This window comes from Necator americanus, chromosome IV, assembly GCF_031761385.1.
Source record: "Necator americanus strain Aroian chromosome IV, whole genome shotgun sequence".
NCBI classification, from domain to species: domain Eukaryota; kingdom Metazoa; phylum Nematoda; class Chromadorea; order Rhabditida; family Ancylostomatidae; genus Necator; species Necator americanus.
In genome coordinates, this window is record NC_087374.1 from 33,160,200 (window position 1) to 33,181,200 (window position 21,001).

Consider the following 21,001-nt stretch of genomic DNA (forward strand, 5'->3'; position numbering starts at 1 on the left):
GGTTACGAGAGTAAGGTAGTTTCAAAGCTCTGAGTTCTGTTCACTAACGCCGGGAAGTAACTTACTCAGATACTCAGATCTGCCGTCTTCACTGGAAGTGGGGGTCCCAGCATCTTTTCCACTCGTTTCGTTCCCTCTCCATTATCAAAACGTAATCAGTCCCCTGAGTTACGTTGGCGATGTCCTTCAGGCGTATCCAGGTGTGCTTTCAGCTGGTCCATCCGTGCAGCGAACAAATCAGCCCATCTCCTTGGCGGTCTTCCTCAAGGACGTTCAGCATCTCTGGGAATTCACTCAAGCGTTCTTTTAGTCTATCTATCGTCGATTCTTCTCATAGCGGGCCCAAATATGCTTGTGTCGCAAAAAGGTACAATTGTCTTAACTCGGAGTTGCAAACACCAGCTAGGTGTTTTATGCCCCGGTTTTACTTCAGAAGGCATCCCTCAAGTGCTCTGTGGGCAATGATTGCTTCGCAAATGTGGGAGCGGTGCCTGCCCAGGTTTGGGAAGCTGTTGCTCCGCAGGTTCCCTGACGGTTACGCATGCTGCCCACGCTCATCCTTTTATTCCTTCAAGCTCGATTTTTATATTCATAGTACACGTTCACGTTCACTTTCGCGGTAGACGTATGGCAAATTTTCCACGAATCGGAAGCCTTCAAGTTAAACTTCTCCATCCTCGCATTACACTTTCTAGAAGTGGTAAAGGTGTTCGCCCACGTCTCCTCTACGTTTCTTGCGTTTCTCAATTAGCTGTGTCTTCTTTCGATTTATTCGCAATCCTATTCTCTTCCCCGCTTCGTTCAATTGCTCGAGCATCGTCTCTGCTTCATTGGTTTTTCTCAAAAAGAAAATGTCATCAGCAAAACGAAAGTTCGAAGGAATCTTCCCTCAACACAATCTTCTTCCCAAGCAAGTGATTTCACCCCTTCTCCAATAGGTATAGTGAATGAACAGTCAGAAAGCTGTATCGTAGTACATCGATCGTAGCAATTAGCTAATGCCCTCACGTACGACGGCTCCACACCTTGATCAACCAACGCTGGCAGCATTACATCCGTTTCTGCGCTGCAGAGGGTCTACTCGAAAAACAAAGGAAGGTTAGGACAAAGGGAGGAGGGTATTCCCGGGAAATCTCGACTCTCGACACGATTGTGGTCCATGCGGCTGATCCCCTGCACGGAGTCCTGCGTTTTCTTGAGGCTGGCCTTCATCATGAGTCCTTGATATGCGCAAGAAGATGATCTTAGTTAATACCTTGCATAGCACACCACACCTGTGTTACACCTATGCACCTTGCAGCATATCATACGGTAGTTTGATATGGTCGAAGGTCCTCTCGGTCACATTTTCTATGGTTAAGAATGGTCCTCGAGGTGTCCTACTGTTCTGGGATTCTTCCATTCTGAAGATAGGACCATGTAGGCTATTAATTACATGAAGCGGATTGTCAGAAACCCGAAGAAAGTCTGCTGATATAAAATCAGGTCCGTGGGCTGCGCCAGATTTCATGCTCTTGATAGCGTCTCGCGCTTTCGAAAGTAGGGTCAGTGGTGGAACTACAGCGGATCGGGGTTGAAACAGGAGTTGATGAATGAAAAAGGTTCGAGTAGAACCTCTCCGTAATGATTTCCATCTCACGATGAGAAGACGATCGAGTCCCGTCACCGCCCAGCAAGACTGCTAGCGGGATATTATATTCGTGGAGATCCCTGCGGAAAGTTTTTAGACTCGTTATTCTTTGTGCTGCTTCCAAAATCTTGTTCTACTTGTATTTCAATATACCTTCCTGTCTTCCGCCCTTCTGCAGCCAGTTTTTGCTACTAACCGCTCAATGTGCAGTGGATTCGGATCAAGCCTCAATTTCTTTCTTCTTTCCAACAACTCCTTGGCGGTCTTCGAAACTCGATCCTAATTTGTCGTGCCCAGCTTCTCACCACGTTTAACACAAGCTCCCAGTCCTCTGCGAGCTTGTCGTAGTTCCCGCTTGAGTCCTCCTCGACGTGCCGTTCACCTTGAGACAAAAAGTCTTCGAGTATGCTGTCGTCGTGTACGAGTTCTTTCCTCCTTCGCTGCAGATAGCAGACGTTCTTTTCCATTGTGTAGTTAAGTAGTATTTCCGCACGAAGGATACGGAGATCAGTACCGTTACCAAAAAATAGTACTACAGAGAAGTCAAGAAAACACCACTTCCATTTAGTGAGTATGTGACCTATTTCCGCACGAGCCGTCCCATTGGGCGATTTCCATGTCCATCTACGAACTTTCTCTATGAAAAGAGAATTCCCATGAAAGAGGCGAGCGGCGGGCAACACCTTTGCGATTGCTGTTTTCATTCCGGTCGTCTACTCCAAATCTTCCGATCTAAATTCCTATTCTGTTGCTTTTCCTAGTTTTCCGTTAAAGTTCCCGAACAAAAAGACTTCTCATAAAACGCGTCTAATTCGGTTTCATCAGTTGCTGATGTTGATGAGTAGCAGCTTATGATGCTCAGGAATTTTAGGCTAAGAGGGTGCAGGCGATGAGTGCCCAGACAAGGTGATAAGATGTCGTGATAATCGACAAGATGGACGACAGATGGGTGCACAGCAGAACCAACACCGCCTACATTTTGCGACGGAACTTTTTTTCGCGAATGACGAATTTACCGTCATCCATATCGCTTCTTCTGCTCCTGATCTCTAGCAGAGCAATCGCGTGGAATTTGATACGCTCTTCAGATCCGAGAAGGGCATTTAGGTCTGCGTCTGTGGACACTGTTGACACGCTGTGAGTACACAATCTGGGACAGTCTCCATGGCGAGTCGTGCGTGTGTCGCCTTGGTCTAGAATAAAAGGCGTCCTGAGGAACCTAAGATTTGATCGCCCTTCACCGGTCGCCATACCGTTCGATATCTGAGACGCCAGGGCCCATTGGGCAGGCTATTTAAGCAGTATATATGGTGTAGTAGCAAAAAGACTTCCCAAACTGAACAGCCCTGCCACGGTCGAACTCCTTCTCAGCTTGGGAGACCATGACGGAATTCATACATCTGCGGTGCATCGCAGTTCTCCAGAGTGTCCACCACGTCACTATTAGGGGGTAAACTGTTGCAGAGGTTCCGGAAGGTTAATGACAGCGTATCATGTGACGTAGCTAGAGAACTTGTGGGAGAACGTAGGAGGTGCGAGAAGGCGTTTTTTTTTACGAGCTACGTAGAAACACCTAGTTCTTTGCCGATTTCCTTAACAGTTTATTCATTGTTGTCACTTGCATAGGGCGGTGAGAAGATCTCATTGGTCTTTGCCAGCCCGCTCGTAGACGCAGGCGTGCACAATGGTAGGGCGTTTTCACGTGTCTCGTAGGGATAAATGCAGTTCGCACGGAGTTTTTTTAGAACGATCAGGGGAATTGAGTACTGCATACTACTATACTCGTAATCTATATCCCAAACTCTACATTTTCTCACATGTTTCGTAAGATTTAGTGATACGCTGTCGTCAATTTCGAGGTTTCGGTAAGGATCGTGGAGCAACTAAGGTGGACTCCTGAAGAAGAAACGAAAGCATCTTGGATTCTTGCCTGAATCCTGAATGCAGACTGCGATAACCTCATTTCGCCATTCTGATCTGGTGACAAAATCACGCATTTTACACCATTTTGCACTTTCGCTTCTTGACTAGGTATATTCCGGTCAAAACAACATTATTCACGAGTGCAGTTGCGGTGCTTTTGCGTACGCACTCAAAATGGCGCGGTGGAATTAGCAGTTGGAGTTGAGGTGGGACCGTCGCAAACTGGAGCGATGGGTGGTGCCAGCAAGGGTTTCACCACGCTTCTAACCGCTACTCTTCACCGAAGCGTCTCGAGAAGCTTTGAAATAGGCAATATCCTTATACGTCAATGAATCAATTTTCATTTCATGCAAAGAGCTCATGAGAAACTCAAAAGTGATTTTTCGTCAAAATGGTTTATTCTAATGCTTCACTCTTTCATGCATAGTTTTCGATATGGACACAGCTGTGTGAAGTTTGGAAAACATTGGAAAGCATTAAAATGCAAAGAGTATTGATGTGTTCCGTGATACTTACTACGTACACACGTGCCACACGCTTAGCGTACGAATATTCTTTAAGTATATTCACTTGAATTAATCCCGATAAGATGTAGCTAAGTGTAGCTAAGTTTAGCTTTTTTGGTGGCTTTCTCTTTGAAATTTTTTTTTCGGGGAAGAGAATCTCTAGAGCTGCTACTCTTTTTCTTCGATTGTGAATTTCTCGAAAAAAAAATCTCCACTTGTTCAAAACAGCAGTTGAGTTCTGAGCCTTTTTGTTGTTAGAGCGATAGGAAGAAAAAAATGGTGGCACACTTACGCGATTCTTTCTTTTGATCAAGAGCAATGGAGAGTCGAAAGCTATTCAATGAAGCAGAAAGCCTCGTAGTATGATTGACATCACATAAGAACTCCACCTCTTCCTATGTATCTGACATTGTTTTGTCCCTCAGCCACTCGTAACGCACCCATTTCCCCATATATGCATATCTCTGAAATTATTGTTTCCCGTTTGATTTAAAACGTTTCAACAGAAGTACTCGCCAAAATTTCGACGTAGGGAATTTTCTACAAATATCTTTTTCGCGGTTTATTTTGGAATAAATTTATAGCAAGTTTTTTTTTCAAATTGCAATAATCGTATGGCTGTATCGTAGAAAAAACTTATAAATTTGGACCACATGAGACGATGGGGAAAAATTTAAAAGCGCTCATTTAAGCGTTTAACGAAGAACTTCGTTGTCTTAATGATGAGAAAAATGAATGGAGGAATGAAATGAAAAATGACATGGAAAATCAAAGACGACGGACGGTATTCTACCCTAGCTTCCTAATTAATCTCATCTCCACATCACTACTACTATCTACAAGCTACGGTTTTTTTCCAGAAAACGAGTCGAGAAATAAGATTAGAGTGGCCTAGAACCGCATACACTTTGCTAAATAGGTTTCTTGTTTGAAATTTCAGGTGAGATTTTATAGAATTAGATTGTATCGTTGATATTGATCTTCGAAAATTTTAGAACACAGCAATTCTCTGAGTTTTTTTTTTTCGAACAATTTCGAGTTTGAATTGACCTTGGAAAAGCATATTCAAGGTCAAATCCTCACATTTTTAAGGTTTTTGAGAAAAAAAATGGAGCATTCGCATTCAAGGTCAAACCCTTACATTTTTAAGATTTTTGAGAAAAAAAATGGAGCATTCGCTCTTACATGTCTCTTCCTGGTGAATTTCAATGAAGGTTTTTGTTCACTACATATGTACATTAAATAAATATCTATCAATAACAATGAGTACAGACCAAAAAATCAAATTTCTAATCCAAAACAGTCCGGATAGTTGTTTTTGATGTGTGCGTTGATGTTTTCCTTCCTCTAAACCCATTACTGAACGATTTTAGTTGACGCCACTTGAGGAGGAAACACGTGGCTATAATTATAAGCGGTCTTGGCGGGATAAACAAAATATATTATCAATTATGTGTGTAATCGTTCAAAAAGTCCATTATTCTGCGATTCTTGTATGGAAGGGGAGAATATTCCAGAAAAAAAACTTTGTCATTTCAATTCGAGAAATGCGGGAGCTTTGGCTTTCGATTTCTTTCATCCGACGCAATCCACCTGCGCGTCTAAACGTCTATTATTTTAGGCTCTTATTGATTGAATTTTTTCCCAAACACACGCGCGCGGGCAACGCAAAAAAATAAACTTTCATTCTGTTACTGGTAGTGTCGTATTTCATAGTTGCCGTAGATGAGATTATATGAAAGATTTGAGATTTCTGTGACGTGTGTGGACGCAGGAAATCCGTATGACCGTAGAGATTATTTGAGAGAATAGAAGAAATCGGATTCAGTCACTGGCTGGGAATCCATAGCCCTCAAACGTTTCTGGATTCGTTTGGAGTTTGTCATCAACTCTCTCAGTTCTCACATCCCACATTTTGCCATAACTAATTTATTCGTAACTACTGACGAAGTCGTACTAATCCAGCTTTTCATCGTTCCCTCCTCGTTCTCGTCTTTTTCGATCCTTGACCATCGTTGAACTCAACTAACCAAGCTGCAAGCTATGTTTTTCCTCGCTAAACGGGTAATTCTTGATTTGTTTCGTTAACCATTTGCCCATCTTCTGAGTACTTTCTTCTTCAAATTACACAAGACTTCATGGATTTTTTCCCTAGTTCTGTGAACCATCGAATTCATTGTCGTTTCCGCTTAGAGCAGGTCGAACTAACAATCGACAATCATCGTTTTGTCGTCGTTATTGCTCTGGCTGCTACTGCTGCTCGACGAATTAACGCTTTTGTTGTTGAGAGCAGAGCTCAAACCGTTGTTCATTCCTAATCTCATCTCCCTCCACTCGATTTCTACACATCGCCTCCCCCATCCCAGCCCAGCCATCGAGGATTCATTTGCTAATTGCAATTCTTTAACGTGAACCGAAATGAGTGTCGCTATGAGAAACTACATCAATCGGACCAGGTTTGTCTACAGTTAACTGCCATTAACATTTTCTTCCCATGTAAAATTTCGTTTTCTTTACTTTCTAAAATTTCCAAAGAATAAAGCATTTTTTTCCAATAGGGAACTCCCATTTTTTCTGCGAAAAATTGTGATTTCTATATAGTTTCTAATATTTCTATTGCTGACTGCCGTTCACATTTTCTTTTCCACCAAAAAAATTTCGGCTAATTTAGATTTATATTTGCTAAGAATCTAGGATTAGATTTCATTGGTATATCGAGGATTTATTGCCTCGCTGCTTTCCTTCTCAGGGAATTTGTCATAGATATCCCGTTTACAATTGATGACTGCAATTTATACCCGGATAGCGTAGAGATTTAGGTGTAAACGTGTTGTGTAGTAATTTTTTCAAAGAAAGAAATTCTAAATTTTACTTTTACAACAACTTTACGTCATTAAAAACTCTTTTGATCTACCTGTATTGTGTTGGTTTTGCAGAAAATCGGTTCTAAGTCAATTCTGAATCAGGTTAGAATTTGCAAGAAAAATTCTTCCACAGTTCCACGGAAGCAGTCGACCTCCTTTCATACTTTTTCCCTTTTCTAATAATCTCAAAATCTTATAAGATAACTGTCATCCATCAATTCTCTGATATTTTAATGTTTTTCTTCGGAAAAAAAGTTGAGAATGTTAATAATTTCACGAGAATTCTCAAAAATTATCATCAACAGAGTTAATTGTTTAGAATATTTTTATTTTTATTCTGAGAAAATTTCAACTCGGTGCAATTTGCACTTGTTTGAATAATTTATTCTCAGCAATACGTGTGGATAAAAATTTCCACCGATAATACCATAAATTAAAGTCGCGTTTATATTTTGTATTTTATATTTTATATTTTATTATTGTTCATTCAAATATTTACATGAATAGTGGAAATAGAGTGGGCGTGGAAAATTACAATATAGGGCGTATTTAATGGGATTAGCTGAGCTGTACTGAAGCGTGTGTCATGCGTCAATAAGAATGCGTTTTGCACCGAGTTGCAATTTTTATTATTATTATTTTTTTTATTTTTTGGTCAGAGAAAGAGTGTTTCTATGATAAAAATTAATTAATTAATTAATTAATTAATTAATTAACTAAAACGTCTGGGCTACCATTACTACTGTATGTTACATTATTCTGTAAAAGAACATACATATTCTTCTTGACGGGGAATACATCGAAAGTTCTAGAAACAACAGGAAAAAATTCCTCTCTCTCTCATAAATTCTATTTAATAATTGGTGATTTACTGCAGTAAAAAGTTAACTGTTCTCTCATCTCTTTATTTGTACTTTAATTTTCCTTTTTTTCTCCTTTCCTTTTAATTTCGCTTCAAAACTTTCGAAAAAAAAATCCACAATTACAGTACAGTATTTTTGCAGCAAAATATATTGTAGGTTTAACATTAGCACTTATGTTACAGCGGACATGGCGGCAAGGATTATATTAACGGGATTTTTTTTTCGGATATAGAAAGAAATTTGTTTACTTTAGATTACGGTGCATTTTCCAAATGCACCCAAGGGACCAAAGTTGTTGAATTCATTAGAATTTTTAGCGGTAACTATGCTAACCTGCTATGTCTACATCGAGAATTATTTATCTTTGAACTAATCGAGATTTCTGGGGAAAATCGATATTGGAAATGGAAAAATTCTCCAACGTCCTCCCTCATGGCAATGTATGTATAGCGTTGCTTTCCACCAGTTCTATAAAAGTTATCGTTTTTTTTCTGAGAATCCTGGAAAATCTGGTATCTTGGTTAATTCTAAGAGAATCGGAAATGCAACAGAAACTTTATTTAGTTCCAGATTAGACTTTTTTGTAGTTTTGGATAAGAAAACCATGCTTCATCATTTCCTATTGCGCTTATTATCCATGGATTCTTAACGAGATGTAAAATCAATAAAATATTGGGATGAAAGTGGTATTATATTTCGTCTACACAGTATACATATTTCATTGTAAAGAAGTATATCGAACTAAAGCTTGGAGCGTTTTACCTGGTACTGGGGCAGGTGTGGCCCAGTCGGTAAGAGGTCCGCCAGGGCCGCACGATCGATGGTTCAAAACCGCTCCATTGCCAACCGAACCTTTCATCCCTCCGGGGTCGATAAATTGGTACCAAACTTGTCTGGGACCATGAAAAGACTGGATTGACACATCAGCTATCTCCCGAAAGCCATTGTATGGGCCAGCACGCATTCCTAAACCTGCAACGATTACGAATTCCAGTAAAAAGCATCGGTGCATCCGAAGCGGACTGAAAAGCCAGTGACTTACTATTAAAGCTTAGTACGATCCATTCAGTAAAGTAACACGGGACATTAAAGGCGTCACCCCACGAATCTGAGGTGGAACGGAGTTCAGGTGGAGTATTCGTAAACGGCATAGTAAATTATGGAGAGAGGGTTAATCCGTCCATTTCTTCCTAATTGCCGTAAAAAACGGTTCTGAATATGTGGCGCATGCACACGGTTGGAGCGCTCCAATCGAACTCGTTGTAGAAAATAGCGCGCCGGATCACTCAAAGCCGTATCTTCCGGGCCGTTTTTTACGGCGATTAGGAAGCAATGGACGGAATCATCCTTCTCTCCATAATCTACGATCACGTATGCTAATACTCCACCGGAACTCCGTACCACTCCAGATCCCTGGGGTGATTGGTGATGCCTTTAAACGATATCTAATCCGACAACACACAACTTATTAGCAGTTGGGCACAATTTAGCTCTAGAGCGCGCTTCACAGCTTTTTTTGCTCAGCACTATATCTTATTTGCTAATAGGTTGGAGCTAAACATTCACACTGAACGAAAGTCGATCTCGAGATGACCACACTGGTGATTTGAGAAGGCGAAAATCATCAAAGCTTTTAAGTAATTTTAAATGTCTGTAACTTTTTGAAAAGGGAAATAAAAAATGAAAAAAGAAGCTTTCCACGATCATCACCACAGCTCCCTTTCTAAGTTTTTCATTGTTGCATTAATCATAATAGGGATTCCAGTGAATTTTCAAAACTAAAACAGTAAGATTTGGGAAATTTCATTGTAAACTTCTAACTCATACCTTTTCATCTATTTACAACTACTTACATATTTTCAAGGATAATCTCAGCTCAGATAATCTTAGCGGAATCTCTCTGAGAGTAATGGCGGTTGAAATCTATCAAAACTTCCGGTGTTTTGCTTTAATGTTTAATCAGAAATAGCAACATAAGTGTTTTTTGATGGAAGCGAATCCAGACGAGAAGGAAATAAATGTTCCTAGAAATTCATTGACGGAACCAGCCAGCTTCTTGAAGAAAGTCTTTTATATCTTTCATAATTAAAATTTTTAGCTAGAATTCCGTTAAGGAGCAGAGGAGAGAAAATATTTTGTATTTCTCTGTCGTATTTTGCTTTTTTTGAAATTTTCTTTTCCTATTTTGACTGAAAAAAAAACTCTTTATTTATATTCTATTTACATATTAATTTATTCATATTTTATTGCACAGTAAATTTTATATGTTCCCTTCATGAAATTTGAAAGAAGTATTCGGTTTTATTCGACGGGGAAAAAATCTAAGTAATTAGCACCCTATTAGCCAATTTGAGAGCAGCTTGACGGGTCGCTCGAGAGGAGGTTGGTATTTGTGCCGCTCGAATACACTTCCTTATCACCTCAGCTCATTACTCACCTCATAATTTTAAATTATTGGTAGAAAAACTGAAATTTTTACGAAAAAAGGCTGTGGTAGATTTCGAAAAGGTAGATTTCTGAATGAATGATGTCTCGGAAAATCGAAAAAAAAAATTATTCATTTTTCTTCAAATCATGACGTCACTCCATTCAAATCATCCTCATCATTTTATCATTCACTTCTTTTCTGTTACTCTTATCCTCGAAAAGATGACCGACGTTTATTTTCGCATATTTCCCATTAGATTTTCTAATTGTCTTTGAAAAACTCGATTTCTATGGTCATTTTGCAAAATTTAAATTAAACTTGAAGTCTTTGCAGATGTAGAAGTATGTATGTGTAATGTATATAATAGCAGAAACTGGATTCACTGCCATGTATGTGTCTATGGAATTATGTATTTTATCCATAAATGAAGAAGCTTTGCAAAGCCCAGAACCATTTTTCTTTCCATAGTTTCGTTCTCCATCATTTTTTCTTCTTTTTTCATCAAGCATCTTTTCCCTCATCCTCATTTCTCGTTTCTAAAATTGTCAAAGACCAAAAACTTCTTTGCTTGCAGCGTGCAACTTCAATAAATCATGCTAATCGAAAGAAATCTCATCTCGCCTTAAAGTTTTTCAAAAATGTCCATTTCCGTGCGATGATTTTCTCCGAGGAATCTATGAAATTTTGCATTTTTGCTATAAGCAAATAGTCCTAATGCTTCTCCTTATTACATTGAGCACCTATTGCTGCAGTTGAGTAGCAAATCGTAATATTTGGTGAAAAAAAAGTATTCCGTTACGAAAAATGAGCATTATTAGAAACTCATAATTGGAAAGCCTAGGAAGCTCATTTGGAAAACGCACATCAAAAAAATTAAGGATTCTCTCGGCGATTTTCTCACGCTCGACCATGAGAGGCGCTGCTCCACGCACTGCCGCTCTCTTGAAAGATAGCAAGAGTTTGCAAATATTTGTTTTTTTTTTTGACCACTTTTCTTTTTTGTGTATTCTTTCCTACTTTCTTCTGCTTTGTCCACATTTTTAGGGAAATGCTGGTAATATGATTATTTTGTATATTGCAAAGGTTACGCTATGGGGGATTAATGGCACGAGTAATTCGAGGGGGTGATCTTAACGATGGAAATATGTTACCGTTTTCACCTAAACATCTATTTTTCCATCCATTTTTCTTTGAAAAAGAAGCCTGCGCTGGAAAACGATTTTAATCATTAATTAATTCATTCATTCCTTGCATGACAACTTCTAATCTATTAATAAACGGATGGATACCGTCAAAAATACAAAAATAGAAAAAAAGAAGAGTGTAATTAGAAATGCATTGCTCAATGGAAAACGTGGAAAATATTCAGTTACATACTTACTTGTCTTAGGAATCGCCCGACAGTTTTCCGCTTCTGAACACTAAAATTTTAGAAAGAATAGGAAATTTTTTGCTTCCAAGTCAAATGCTCGGCCTGGCTCCTTAACGAAAATATATTTTCTTACCTAAAAATGTTAAAGCCAGTTTTGAACCTGAGGTTATAAGTTATCGATTTCTCCCGGGGAAAAAGGAACATGTATGCTTTTACATTTTTTAAAGGTGCTATTATTAGTTTTCTTACTATTTTTCTAGTAAATGCTACTTTTAGCACAGATTTCTTAAGCACAGCTTTATGGATTTTTTTATGGACTACGATAAATTGTTCCTTTCCCCGCCTTAGGACAAGAGCTTCTAAACCGAACTATCAAGTTCTACGTTAAGTGCCTTGTATCGTAGCGTAATCAAATCCACAAAGTCGGACTATACGTAGTCTCGTAAAACTAATTATTGTTATATGAAGATAAAATTACAAGTAGAAAGTATAAAGCTGATCTCAAATAGAAACTACTATCAGTTCATGTGCTTACTGTGTCTCCCAGCGTATGCGGCAATCTTTTACGAGATTTTTTTCTTTTTCTTTTTGAGGAGCCACCTTAAAAACCTTAAAGAGCATGTGGGACTTTATCGTTTGAAAAAGCTCTACACTTTATTTACCTTAGACGTTCCTTTGCTTACTGTACGCGCCCTCAACATCAATTCCGTTTGTTCTTTTTTTTTCAAAAAAATCGTCAATAGGAATTTTTGGAAATTTTTCCATTGAAACGATCAAGGCAGTTATTATTTCCCTTTTTACTGAAATTGCTTGGTAAATATTCTATGAAAACTTCAAAACACTTTATTCAAATTCAAGAACGGCCCAAAAATATGACCGATTAGTTTCTAATTCCGAAAATTGCAATAGGTTCTTAGTGATTCGGTTTTATTTTTATTTTTACTTTTTTCTCTCCTATATTTCCATCACTGATCGCATAGATCCACTAAGAAATTAGTAATTCCTGGAATTATTCAGGAATTACTAATTTATCGCGACGCATTGTAATATTGTGATATCGTTCAATAATTAGATAAATAAATAAACAAATAAATGTATTGCAGGAGCGATACATTTCGTTTATTTGTTTGTTTGTTGTTGTTTTACTACGCGCTTGTCCTGAGCCGAACTACCGTAGGTCCTGGACAGGAGGAGCCTATTCCCCATATCTCCATGATAGCAAGCATGATTTAGCATTATACTGGAAACATTTAAAAACTAGTCTTTTTTGATTACGCAATTATCTTCTGAGGTTACAAATGAGTCCTTTTTTGATAACTTCCCTTTTCTCAATCCTTATTATGTACTAGCACTTAATACTTCAAAATTCACTGTGCTGATCTGTGAGTTTTTGATTTTTGAACACTTTTTGATCACTAAAAGATGTCACTTATTTTTTCTTCCCGACTGTGGCACCATATCATTAAAGTCATTAAAGGTCGGCTTAACTAGGCTAGAATTGTAGCGTTTATAAAATTTGTTGCAAAGTTATGCAAGAGAAAATTCCCGGAAAATCGCAAATGGTTTAGGTTATCCATAAATTCCCGTGATGCAACTAAAATGACGTCTGATCGGCATAAAAAATTTCTATTTCGTGGAATTTGTGATTTTACATTTAGCCCATAGGGTGACGAAAATATTTGATATCAAATATAGATTATATAATATTAAATAAATATTAATATTCATTAAATTATATGAATATAGACGTCTGCCGTAGGCGTGGCGCAATGGCAAGAGGTCATCTGTCTTGGTCTGCCCAGTCATCGGTTCGATCCCGATCTGATGCCAATCAGGATTTCATTCCGGATACAGTAGCTCAATCGCTCCATGGATCTCATCCATTATAATTTTCAATTTTAGATTGAAATAGAACGCGTTCTCGCGGAAATTGTCAAAGCGGAGCATTTTATACGGTAGACGTCTCACCTCTGAAGGGATCTGAAATTTTTCCTGAAAAAAAGTTATACAATTCGGCACGTCACCTGTGTTTTCGGTGCTTTTCTGGTTCTCTCGCGAAAGTACTGCACAAAAGGTCTCAAAATCTAATTTCCTGGATGATATCGGTTTTTACGTTGGCATCATCGATGCCCCTCGTTCGAAAAATGAAATTAGTTTAATTAACACATTTGTACTAGGATAGCTACAGTAATCTGAAAATAGAACAACCGCACAAAAACGCCTTTTCTTTAGAAAATCACTTCAGTACCTGTTAATTATTTTTTTATTTGTCGTTCGTGCATCAGTACATAGAATGCGACAAACGAATGATTTTACATCGATTTCGATCAACTGATTTATTATTTTCTTTTATTAAGACGAAACCAGATAGGGGGTCTCTAGGCCAAATTTCCCATAATTATTTTATTTTTATTTTTATTTTTATTTTTTTAGAAATATTTTATTATTTTCTTAATAGTTATTTTATAATTAGAACGTATTCCACATCTATGGTAACCATACGAATAATCCTTATCTTATTTTTATCTTATTTATTATTGTCTAAAAAATTTCTTTTCGAGATTAACCAACTAATACTCATGTTAGAAGTACATTAAACCGGTGTATAAAGAGAATTAGCTGATGGACGTTAAGATTTATGGAGTTCATTTTTAGTATACAGATTGTACATCATACTACAAAATTTCCTATCGAACGCTTACGGTAAATTATAAATAGCATTAGTAATTAATATAGTGCGAATATGAATAGATACGGTATAAAAATATTTGATCGTTGATGTTTTATGTATCTAAAAATCTGATCTAATTATGGCTACCATACCGCAGGAATTGCTTTTTTCTGTCTTGAACGAATTAAATTCGCACATTACGATCAGTTTAAATTGTTTGTTTTTTTTTTAATTGTTTTGTTTTCAAAAAGCTGCTAATTTGTTGATTGATTTATCCTTTTCTCTCTTCTCTTCTTTTCTTACATCTTATAATCTGAGGAATCCTATTTATTTCATTTCATCCTAAGCAAATCCTCTTTTCTTTTCTATTCCTTACTCAAAGCACACAGCTGAGTTCACTTCCGAAGGTAAAGGTGAAAGTGATTCCATCCGGACGATGGAATCACGCTGTTAGTGCAGTTGGACCAGATCCACGCTCGTACCAAAAATTCAAAAATCGTAAATCCATCTCGTATGTAAACGAATGAGATGGAGTTTGATGTTGATAACATATCTTATGATATTTTCACGTCCAACCAGTACAAATTTACCCACAACTCTTCGATTTGTAGTTGTTTTCATCTACCATCGTAAATAATAATTATTAATCCGGAGGGAAATTCTCACTTCCACGTGATCCACACATCTCACAGTTGCCCGCCTGTCTATGTGTATATAAACCAAATCCACGAGAAATTTCCTACAGCCTACATCTGATTCCTTGGTGATTTTTCTTCATCCCCCGAAAATTTCACAAAGATGGATACATTGAAAATTCCTGATTCTCTAAGCAATCAGTCGTTGTCGAAGTTGGTTTCTTCTCCATTATAGCTTTGTATAAAATTATTTTCAGTGAGCTTCTGCTTAATTACAATGTTTTTCTAATGTAATAACTTATTTTTCTGGAACATTCTTGATTTACTTTGGTCGTTGCGCACGCTCAAATTATTATTCTCTCACTTTCTATGCTATTTAGTCCAATTTAGCAATTTTATGGCAGTTATTTATTAACGTTTCAAACTGTTATTGTGCTGTCATTTTTTTCCGAAATATTTATAGAAAATTATACAAATTACTTAATTTTCTGCGCAATATTAATTAATACCGTACGTGTAATAGTAATGTGAAATAATTATTCAGATAAGTGTTTGAGAAAGTGACGTTTTTGACGATAGTTTTTGACGTTATATGAAATGTCACCGTATCGTAATAATCGGATGTTGAATTCAATGCAGCGCAATACTGTGAACGAACCTTTAATTTTCACATGGAGGAGTTTTTTTAAGGCTGCCTTAGGTCAGCAAAATATTTATTTATTATTATTATTATTGTTTAAAAATATGCATCTCTTACTCAAAATTCTTTAAGAAATCCTAATTTCACTATTTGGAAACAACCAAATTGAGAAAGAGTTATTCAAAAAATAGGAATTTCTCATTATGTCAGAAACACCTGACAATAAATGAAGAAAACGTTCATTCATTTTATCCTCATATCCGACGAGGCACCAATTTACACTAGCTGTCGATATTACCAAGTTGGCGTGCTTATCGCTAAGCATTTTTCTCTATCTACTTTTGCTTTCATTAGAACATACAAATTTCAAAGTTGATTGAAGTTAGTTGTTAAATTAAAATTAATTTTGAAATTACTTGTTAAATTAGTTGTCAAGTTGAGAAATTAATTAATAGTTCTTTGTTTACGTTTACGAGTGTCATTTGGCGCATCGTTAGTTAGAAATTGCATGTTGGGCGGGGTCATGTACGTGCAACATCAATATGTCTACCTTTCTTAATCCAAAGCCTTCACACACACGTGACTATTCATGGATTGTCGTGTGTGAAGAAAAATCCACAGTCACGAGACAATCTCATTGAGAAATTTTTGCAATTTTTCTTTGTAACTGAAATTCAATTAGATTCAAATTAAAATTTCTAGAATTTTTTGTAATTACTTCTTTTTTTGGTGGGACACGCGTTTCACTTTCTACTTCTCGGATAATTTGTCGAGTCCCAACCATAGAGCCTGTGGAGAATTCCGTTCTCACGTTCACGCCATGCGTTTTTTTTTTGCTTACTTTTCATTTAACATTTTAAAAATTTGCTTTTTTATACTTTACCACCAAAAACCATCCTTAATGTTCTAATGTTTACATTTTAGTGAACAGAGTTGTAGTTAATTCATTGACGTCTTTACTATTGATTCATTCCTTCATGGTAACACTTGGATTATTTTAAAAGTTTTTTTCCCCTCAAAATCGCTTTTCATTTGTTTAGTTATGCTTTCAGTACATCAATTAAAATTCTTTTTTCAAGAAAAAAACAAGTTTTCTTGGATTCATCCATGCATTGCCTACTGTAGTGCTAACCTTTCCATTCGAAGTACTTTATGCCAATAAGAATTTATCATAAAAAATAATTTTTACGGATTTCAGCCGTAAATAATATGTAGTTGGAACCTAACATTTTCGAACTAGTTTTTCAACGATTTGATTAGAAAGTTTTGAAAAACATTTAAATATTGAATATGTTACAAGAAGAGATAAGATTAGTAGAACATTAACAAATAAGTAATAAGTAGTAATAAGTAATATAAATTATAGGCTTAAATATAAATTAAACTAAATTAAAGAGATTTTATTTAGTGGAGAAAACTATGAGATGAATTCGTGCTGCTTTGTGAGCACTTTCCATTTTTTCTCTGCACTTCTTTTTTTCAGCCAGTTCTTCCTATCTTTTCTTTTATTTCTTTTTCTCTATTTCCACATTTTTTAAATAAATTATAAACAACCTAACGAAAAGAATATGTTGCAATTTTGCATTTCAAATTTGAATAAACAGAAATTTACTTTACTATCACATGTCTTCTTTAAAAAATAATTATCATCTTAAATCTTTCTGTATTTGTTTGATTTTTTAGGCTTCAGATGGATTGGTACCCGTTCACAAATGAAGAAAAAGCAGCAATACTACGTTCATGGAAAGTTCTCGAACCACTTAAACAGTCAGTAGGATGTGATATTTATGAGATGATTTTCAATCAGGTACGTTTATTTTATAAACGTATAAAATAAGTTGTGGAACTTTCTCTCCAATACCGTAGTGTCACTCTTAATGTGACCTAAACAACAATTTTAAGGTATTTCAAGAGGACTTCACTAGTCCAATGATTAAAAAATGTGCTTATGAACTAGGGCAGTTAATCTAAGGATTCAAATAATATATTTAATCTGAGGATTCTTAAGATTTAATTATGAATTTTGGTGTACAAGAATTTCTGTCAGGAAACGTTTCACCTATTCGTGTTACCTCAAAAATTTCCTTCGCTGCCACAACGATTATCGTACGACTTCTGTCTCTAGATTAACTTATGGCACCGTGAGAATATCCGTCGATTACTTCGGATTTTCTCTCGTAGATCGTCCTTTGGAAATCAAATATCAGTATCGAATCGTTGAGAATTGAGAATTTCCTGGAAAGTGTTACCCGTATTAGTGTGGGCATGTGAATGTGACACTAACGCGACTAACGAGACGTTGCGATACAATCGTCGATCAGTTCCCAGACCTCGGATTAACTGCTTTGAGGATTTCTGATTCTTAATCTGGGAAAATATGAATGCTTTTATTAAAGACAAAGCGTAGACCTTTAATCTCACCAATCTCTTTTCCTTGAGAAAATTGTTGCTTGCCAATTTATCACTTAAAAATACTCATTTATGTAATTATAACTAAATTTTGAATAGAGATTTTCGGCTTCGTAAGGATTGCAACCTGTACGTCTATGGATAGGGCACTAACCGGGGCAGAACATTAGGCTAAGGAATAAGACATGAGCATCTTTTTGTTTTCTCAAAGTAAAAAAAAATACAGACAGAATTTAAAACTACTATAAGGATGTCATAGATCACTCGATGAAGAGGTGTTTTCTTTGTGAGATAATCATATTCTAGTTTTTTTTTTTTAATTTTATTGGTTCTCTTTTTTTCCAGATGATTTTCGACACTTTCCGCTTCTTTTTTTTTTGAAATTAAACGAGGTGTTAAATCCTCCGTAGCTGCTTGTGAAATTATATACATATGTTGTCATCGAGAAACCTGAATGAAACATGAAGAATTCAAAAACGTCGTGAAAAAAAAAGAAAAAAAAGAAAATCGTGAAAAAGAAAATAAAAGACGAAAACATGGACAAAATCATATCAAATCATCAATACGGGGCATCGAATGGGTATTGAACGATGGGTGAAAATTAATGGAAACGATGAAAAGAAAACACGGAGGATGCTGTGGTGTCAATTCCAATTTTTCTGTATTATTTTGTCACGAAAAAAAGGAAAAAATGCATTTTTTTTTTGCTCTGCAACAGTTGGATTGACTGATGTATGATCAGTTTTTGAGGTCGAACATCCCAATTTTGAAGCGCGAAGACAAACGATGAGCGATTTTCTCAAGCGTTGATCCTTCTCCATGCACAGCAATAATCTCAGATTCAATGGTCCTGCCATTTCAATTAAATGCAAAAAACAACTGGTGTAAAAAAGCTTAATTTTATCACTTAACGTCCCACATCAACGATCTGAAAGGAACTAATAAAATGAAAAATAAAAAACAAATAAAATAAAAATAAATAATAATGAATAAAATAAAAATCAGAATGAAACACTTTTGTAGAGTGAGGAATTCTTTTTTGAATGAAACAAAAAAAAAGTTAAAAAATATTAAAAATACTTTTTACTTCGATGTGTAATTTTCACTTCGAAGGAGAAAAAAAAAACGCTCTCTTTTCATTCCTCAACCTTATACATTGGTACATTCCAAGGAGTGCATTTTTTCGTTTTGCGTTTTCTTCAAAAATCGGCTAAATAGTCACTTATTTGTTATTAAAGGGTTATTTTTTTCTAGACAAAAAATGTGATCAATTTTCGATTGCATTTAAAATCCGCCTGGGATTGTAGGATTAAAATTCGATGCCCAAAATGATTTCCCTCGATTTCAGTGTCCAGAGGCGCGAAAGTTATTCCCGAAGATGAAATTCGTGAATTCGAAGCCGGACAAAAAAGCATGCGAGTTTGCATTTCAAGCTCTACGATTTGTACAGGTGAGTGGTGAATCACGCACGCTTAAAAATGCATTGTTTGACTTTTTTGCGGAAATATTTTTATATACTAATCAAGGATATTATATATTATTATATATTAATATAGTATATGGTAAATTTTTAATATACTCACAAATCGCTCAATTTCTGCTATGATTTACTATGATATGAAGGTATGTAGGTGTAAGAAATTCCCTTATAATAATGACAGATACTTTTGATGAGTTACAGTTTTTACTGAGTGGCTGAATTCCCTTAAAGAAAAATTATATCCAAAAGTGGCTTTATTTGTAAATATCTGTTCTTCATCACCAATTTTTTTTTGTACGTGGCGAGAATGTGCACGCTGGGACCCAAAAGAGCCGAGACCCAGATTTTGAAGCTTCTACAGTAACTCTCACTTCTCTTGATTAAATAGTCCTGGTACTAGGACTCATATCTTTCTTGCACACCATTTCGCCACTATGATATGAAATCTGTTTTGTTTAGTTGTAAAAAAAAAAAACTCCATCACGAAATGAACATTTTCCGTCTCTTTGCTTATTGTTATTCTATAGAATGTAGTTAAATTTCTCGAGTTTCACTTTAAAAAGGAAATTCCTTATTTCTTGAAATACAATCAGAAGTTTTGTAATCGCTGACCTTTTTATACGTTAATTGTAGTTCAAAATTACGGTAGCTTACGACCGCAATGACCGCAATTCTGCAAAGAACAAATCTAACAAGCTTAGATGAAATTTCGATAGGAAGGAATTTCTATGGGAACTTTATTGACATTTATAATTTATTGTTTATTGGTTTATATTATCGACTTTTACGTATAACGACTACTTTCGTTAAATCACAACAATTTCAAGAAATTTTAGAAAAAATGTTAATCCAAGCGGTAATTGTACGCTCGTGAAGCGATATGCTTAATTTTTGAAAAAATTCTTTCTTTTTGATGGATTTCTTGTGAAAAATTATCGTTATCTCCCATACCAGTAGATGCAGAAGTTGTTTTCGAAAATTTTTTTTTCCACCAATCTCGTTGGCTTCCTTGTTTGTTTCCTCCATCTAAGCTAAACATAGCGCATCGTATAGATAAAGACAGAAGTTCAAGTCATACAAAATTCGGAAATCACTGGTGTTGCGAATCTTCACAATTCAATTTAATTTTTTAATTTTTTTTTCACTTCTTTGAGGTTGAGGATTTGACATTTGATTTCATTTTATAGCTCTCTGGGGCATTCTAACAATGATTAAATTCTCCGCGTTTCCAAACATTTGCCTCAGCCTTTCAGGTAATCGAGGGAGCAGTAATGTCATTGGATAACCTTCCCGCATTGGATCCAATCCTCGACAATTTAGGTCGGATACATGGTAAACTTGAAGTGAATGGGAAATTCCGGTAAGTATAGGCGCAATAAAACAAATACGAACAAAAGTTACTTCATACAACAATATTTATTTTTTGCAGACCATATTATTGGTCGACGTTTTTGGAGTGTTCTATTTGCATATTCCGGAAAACTTTAACAAATGCTCGTAAATATCCCGACAAAGATATTGATAACGCGATTATATTGTGGAGATATCTGTTAAGGGATGTGATGAAGAAAATAAAGGTA

At 36.2% G+C, this 21,001-nt stretch overlaps 2 protein-coding genes across 4 annotated transcripts in view; one reads left to right on the forward strand and one right to left on the reverse strand.

The window, feature by feature from the left end:
• Positions 1-21,001, forward strand: part of RB195_003528 (uncharacterized protein) — a gene marked incomplete at both ends in the record, with an annotated part of 84,118 nt that overhangs the window by 55,377 nt on the left and 7,740 nt on the right. For 2 of the 3 annotated variants that reach the window (XM_064201222.1, XM_064201221.1), the window contains 4 exons: positions 17,223-17,339; positions 19,290-19,391; positions 20,675-20,781; positions 20,851-20,998. In XM_064201222.1, coding sequence (XP_064057105.1) covers positions 17,223-17,339; positions 19,290-19,391; positions 20,675-20,781; positions 20,851-20,998 — 474 coding nt within the window. Of the gene's footprint in view, positions 1-17,215; positions 17,340-19,289; positions 19,392-20,674; positions 20,782-20,850; positions 20,999-21,001 lie in introns of those variants that run through there. The other variant, XM_064201220.1, reaches the window with a different exon arrangement.
• On the reverse strand, positions 1,286-8,750 carry RB195_003531 (uncharacterized protein; the record flags this gene model as incomplete). The annotated part of the gene is made up of 5 exons (XM_064201225.1): positions 1,286-1,403; positions 1,827-1,894; positions 1,936-2,012; positions 2,647-2,823; positions 8,549-8,750. The coding sequence occupies 5 exons, from the start codon at positions 8,748-8,750 to the stop codon at positions 1,286-1,288; spliced, it is 642 nt and encodes a 213-aa protein (XP_064057104.1).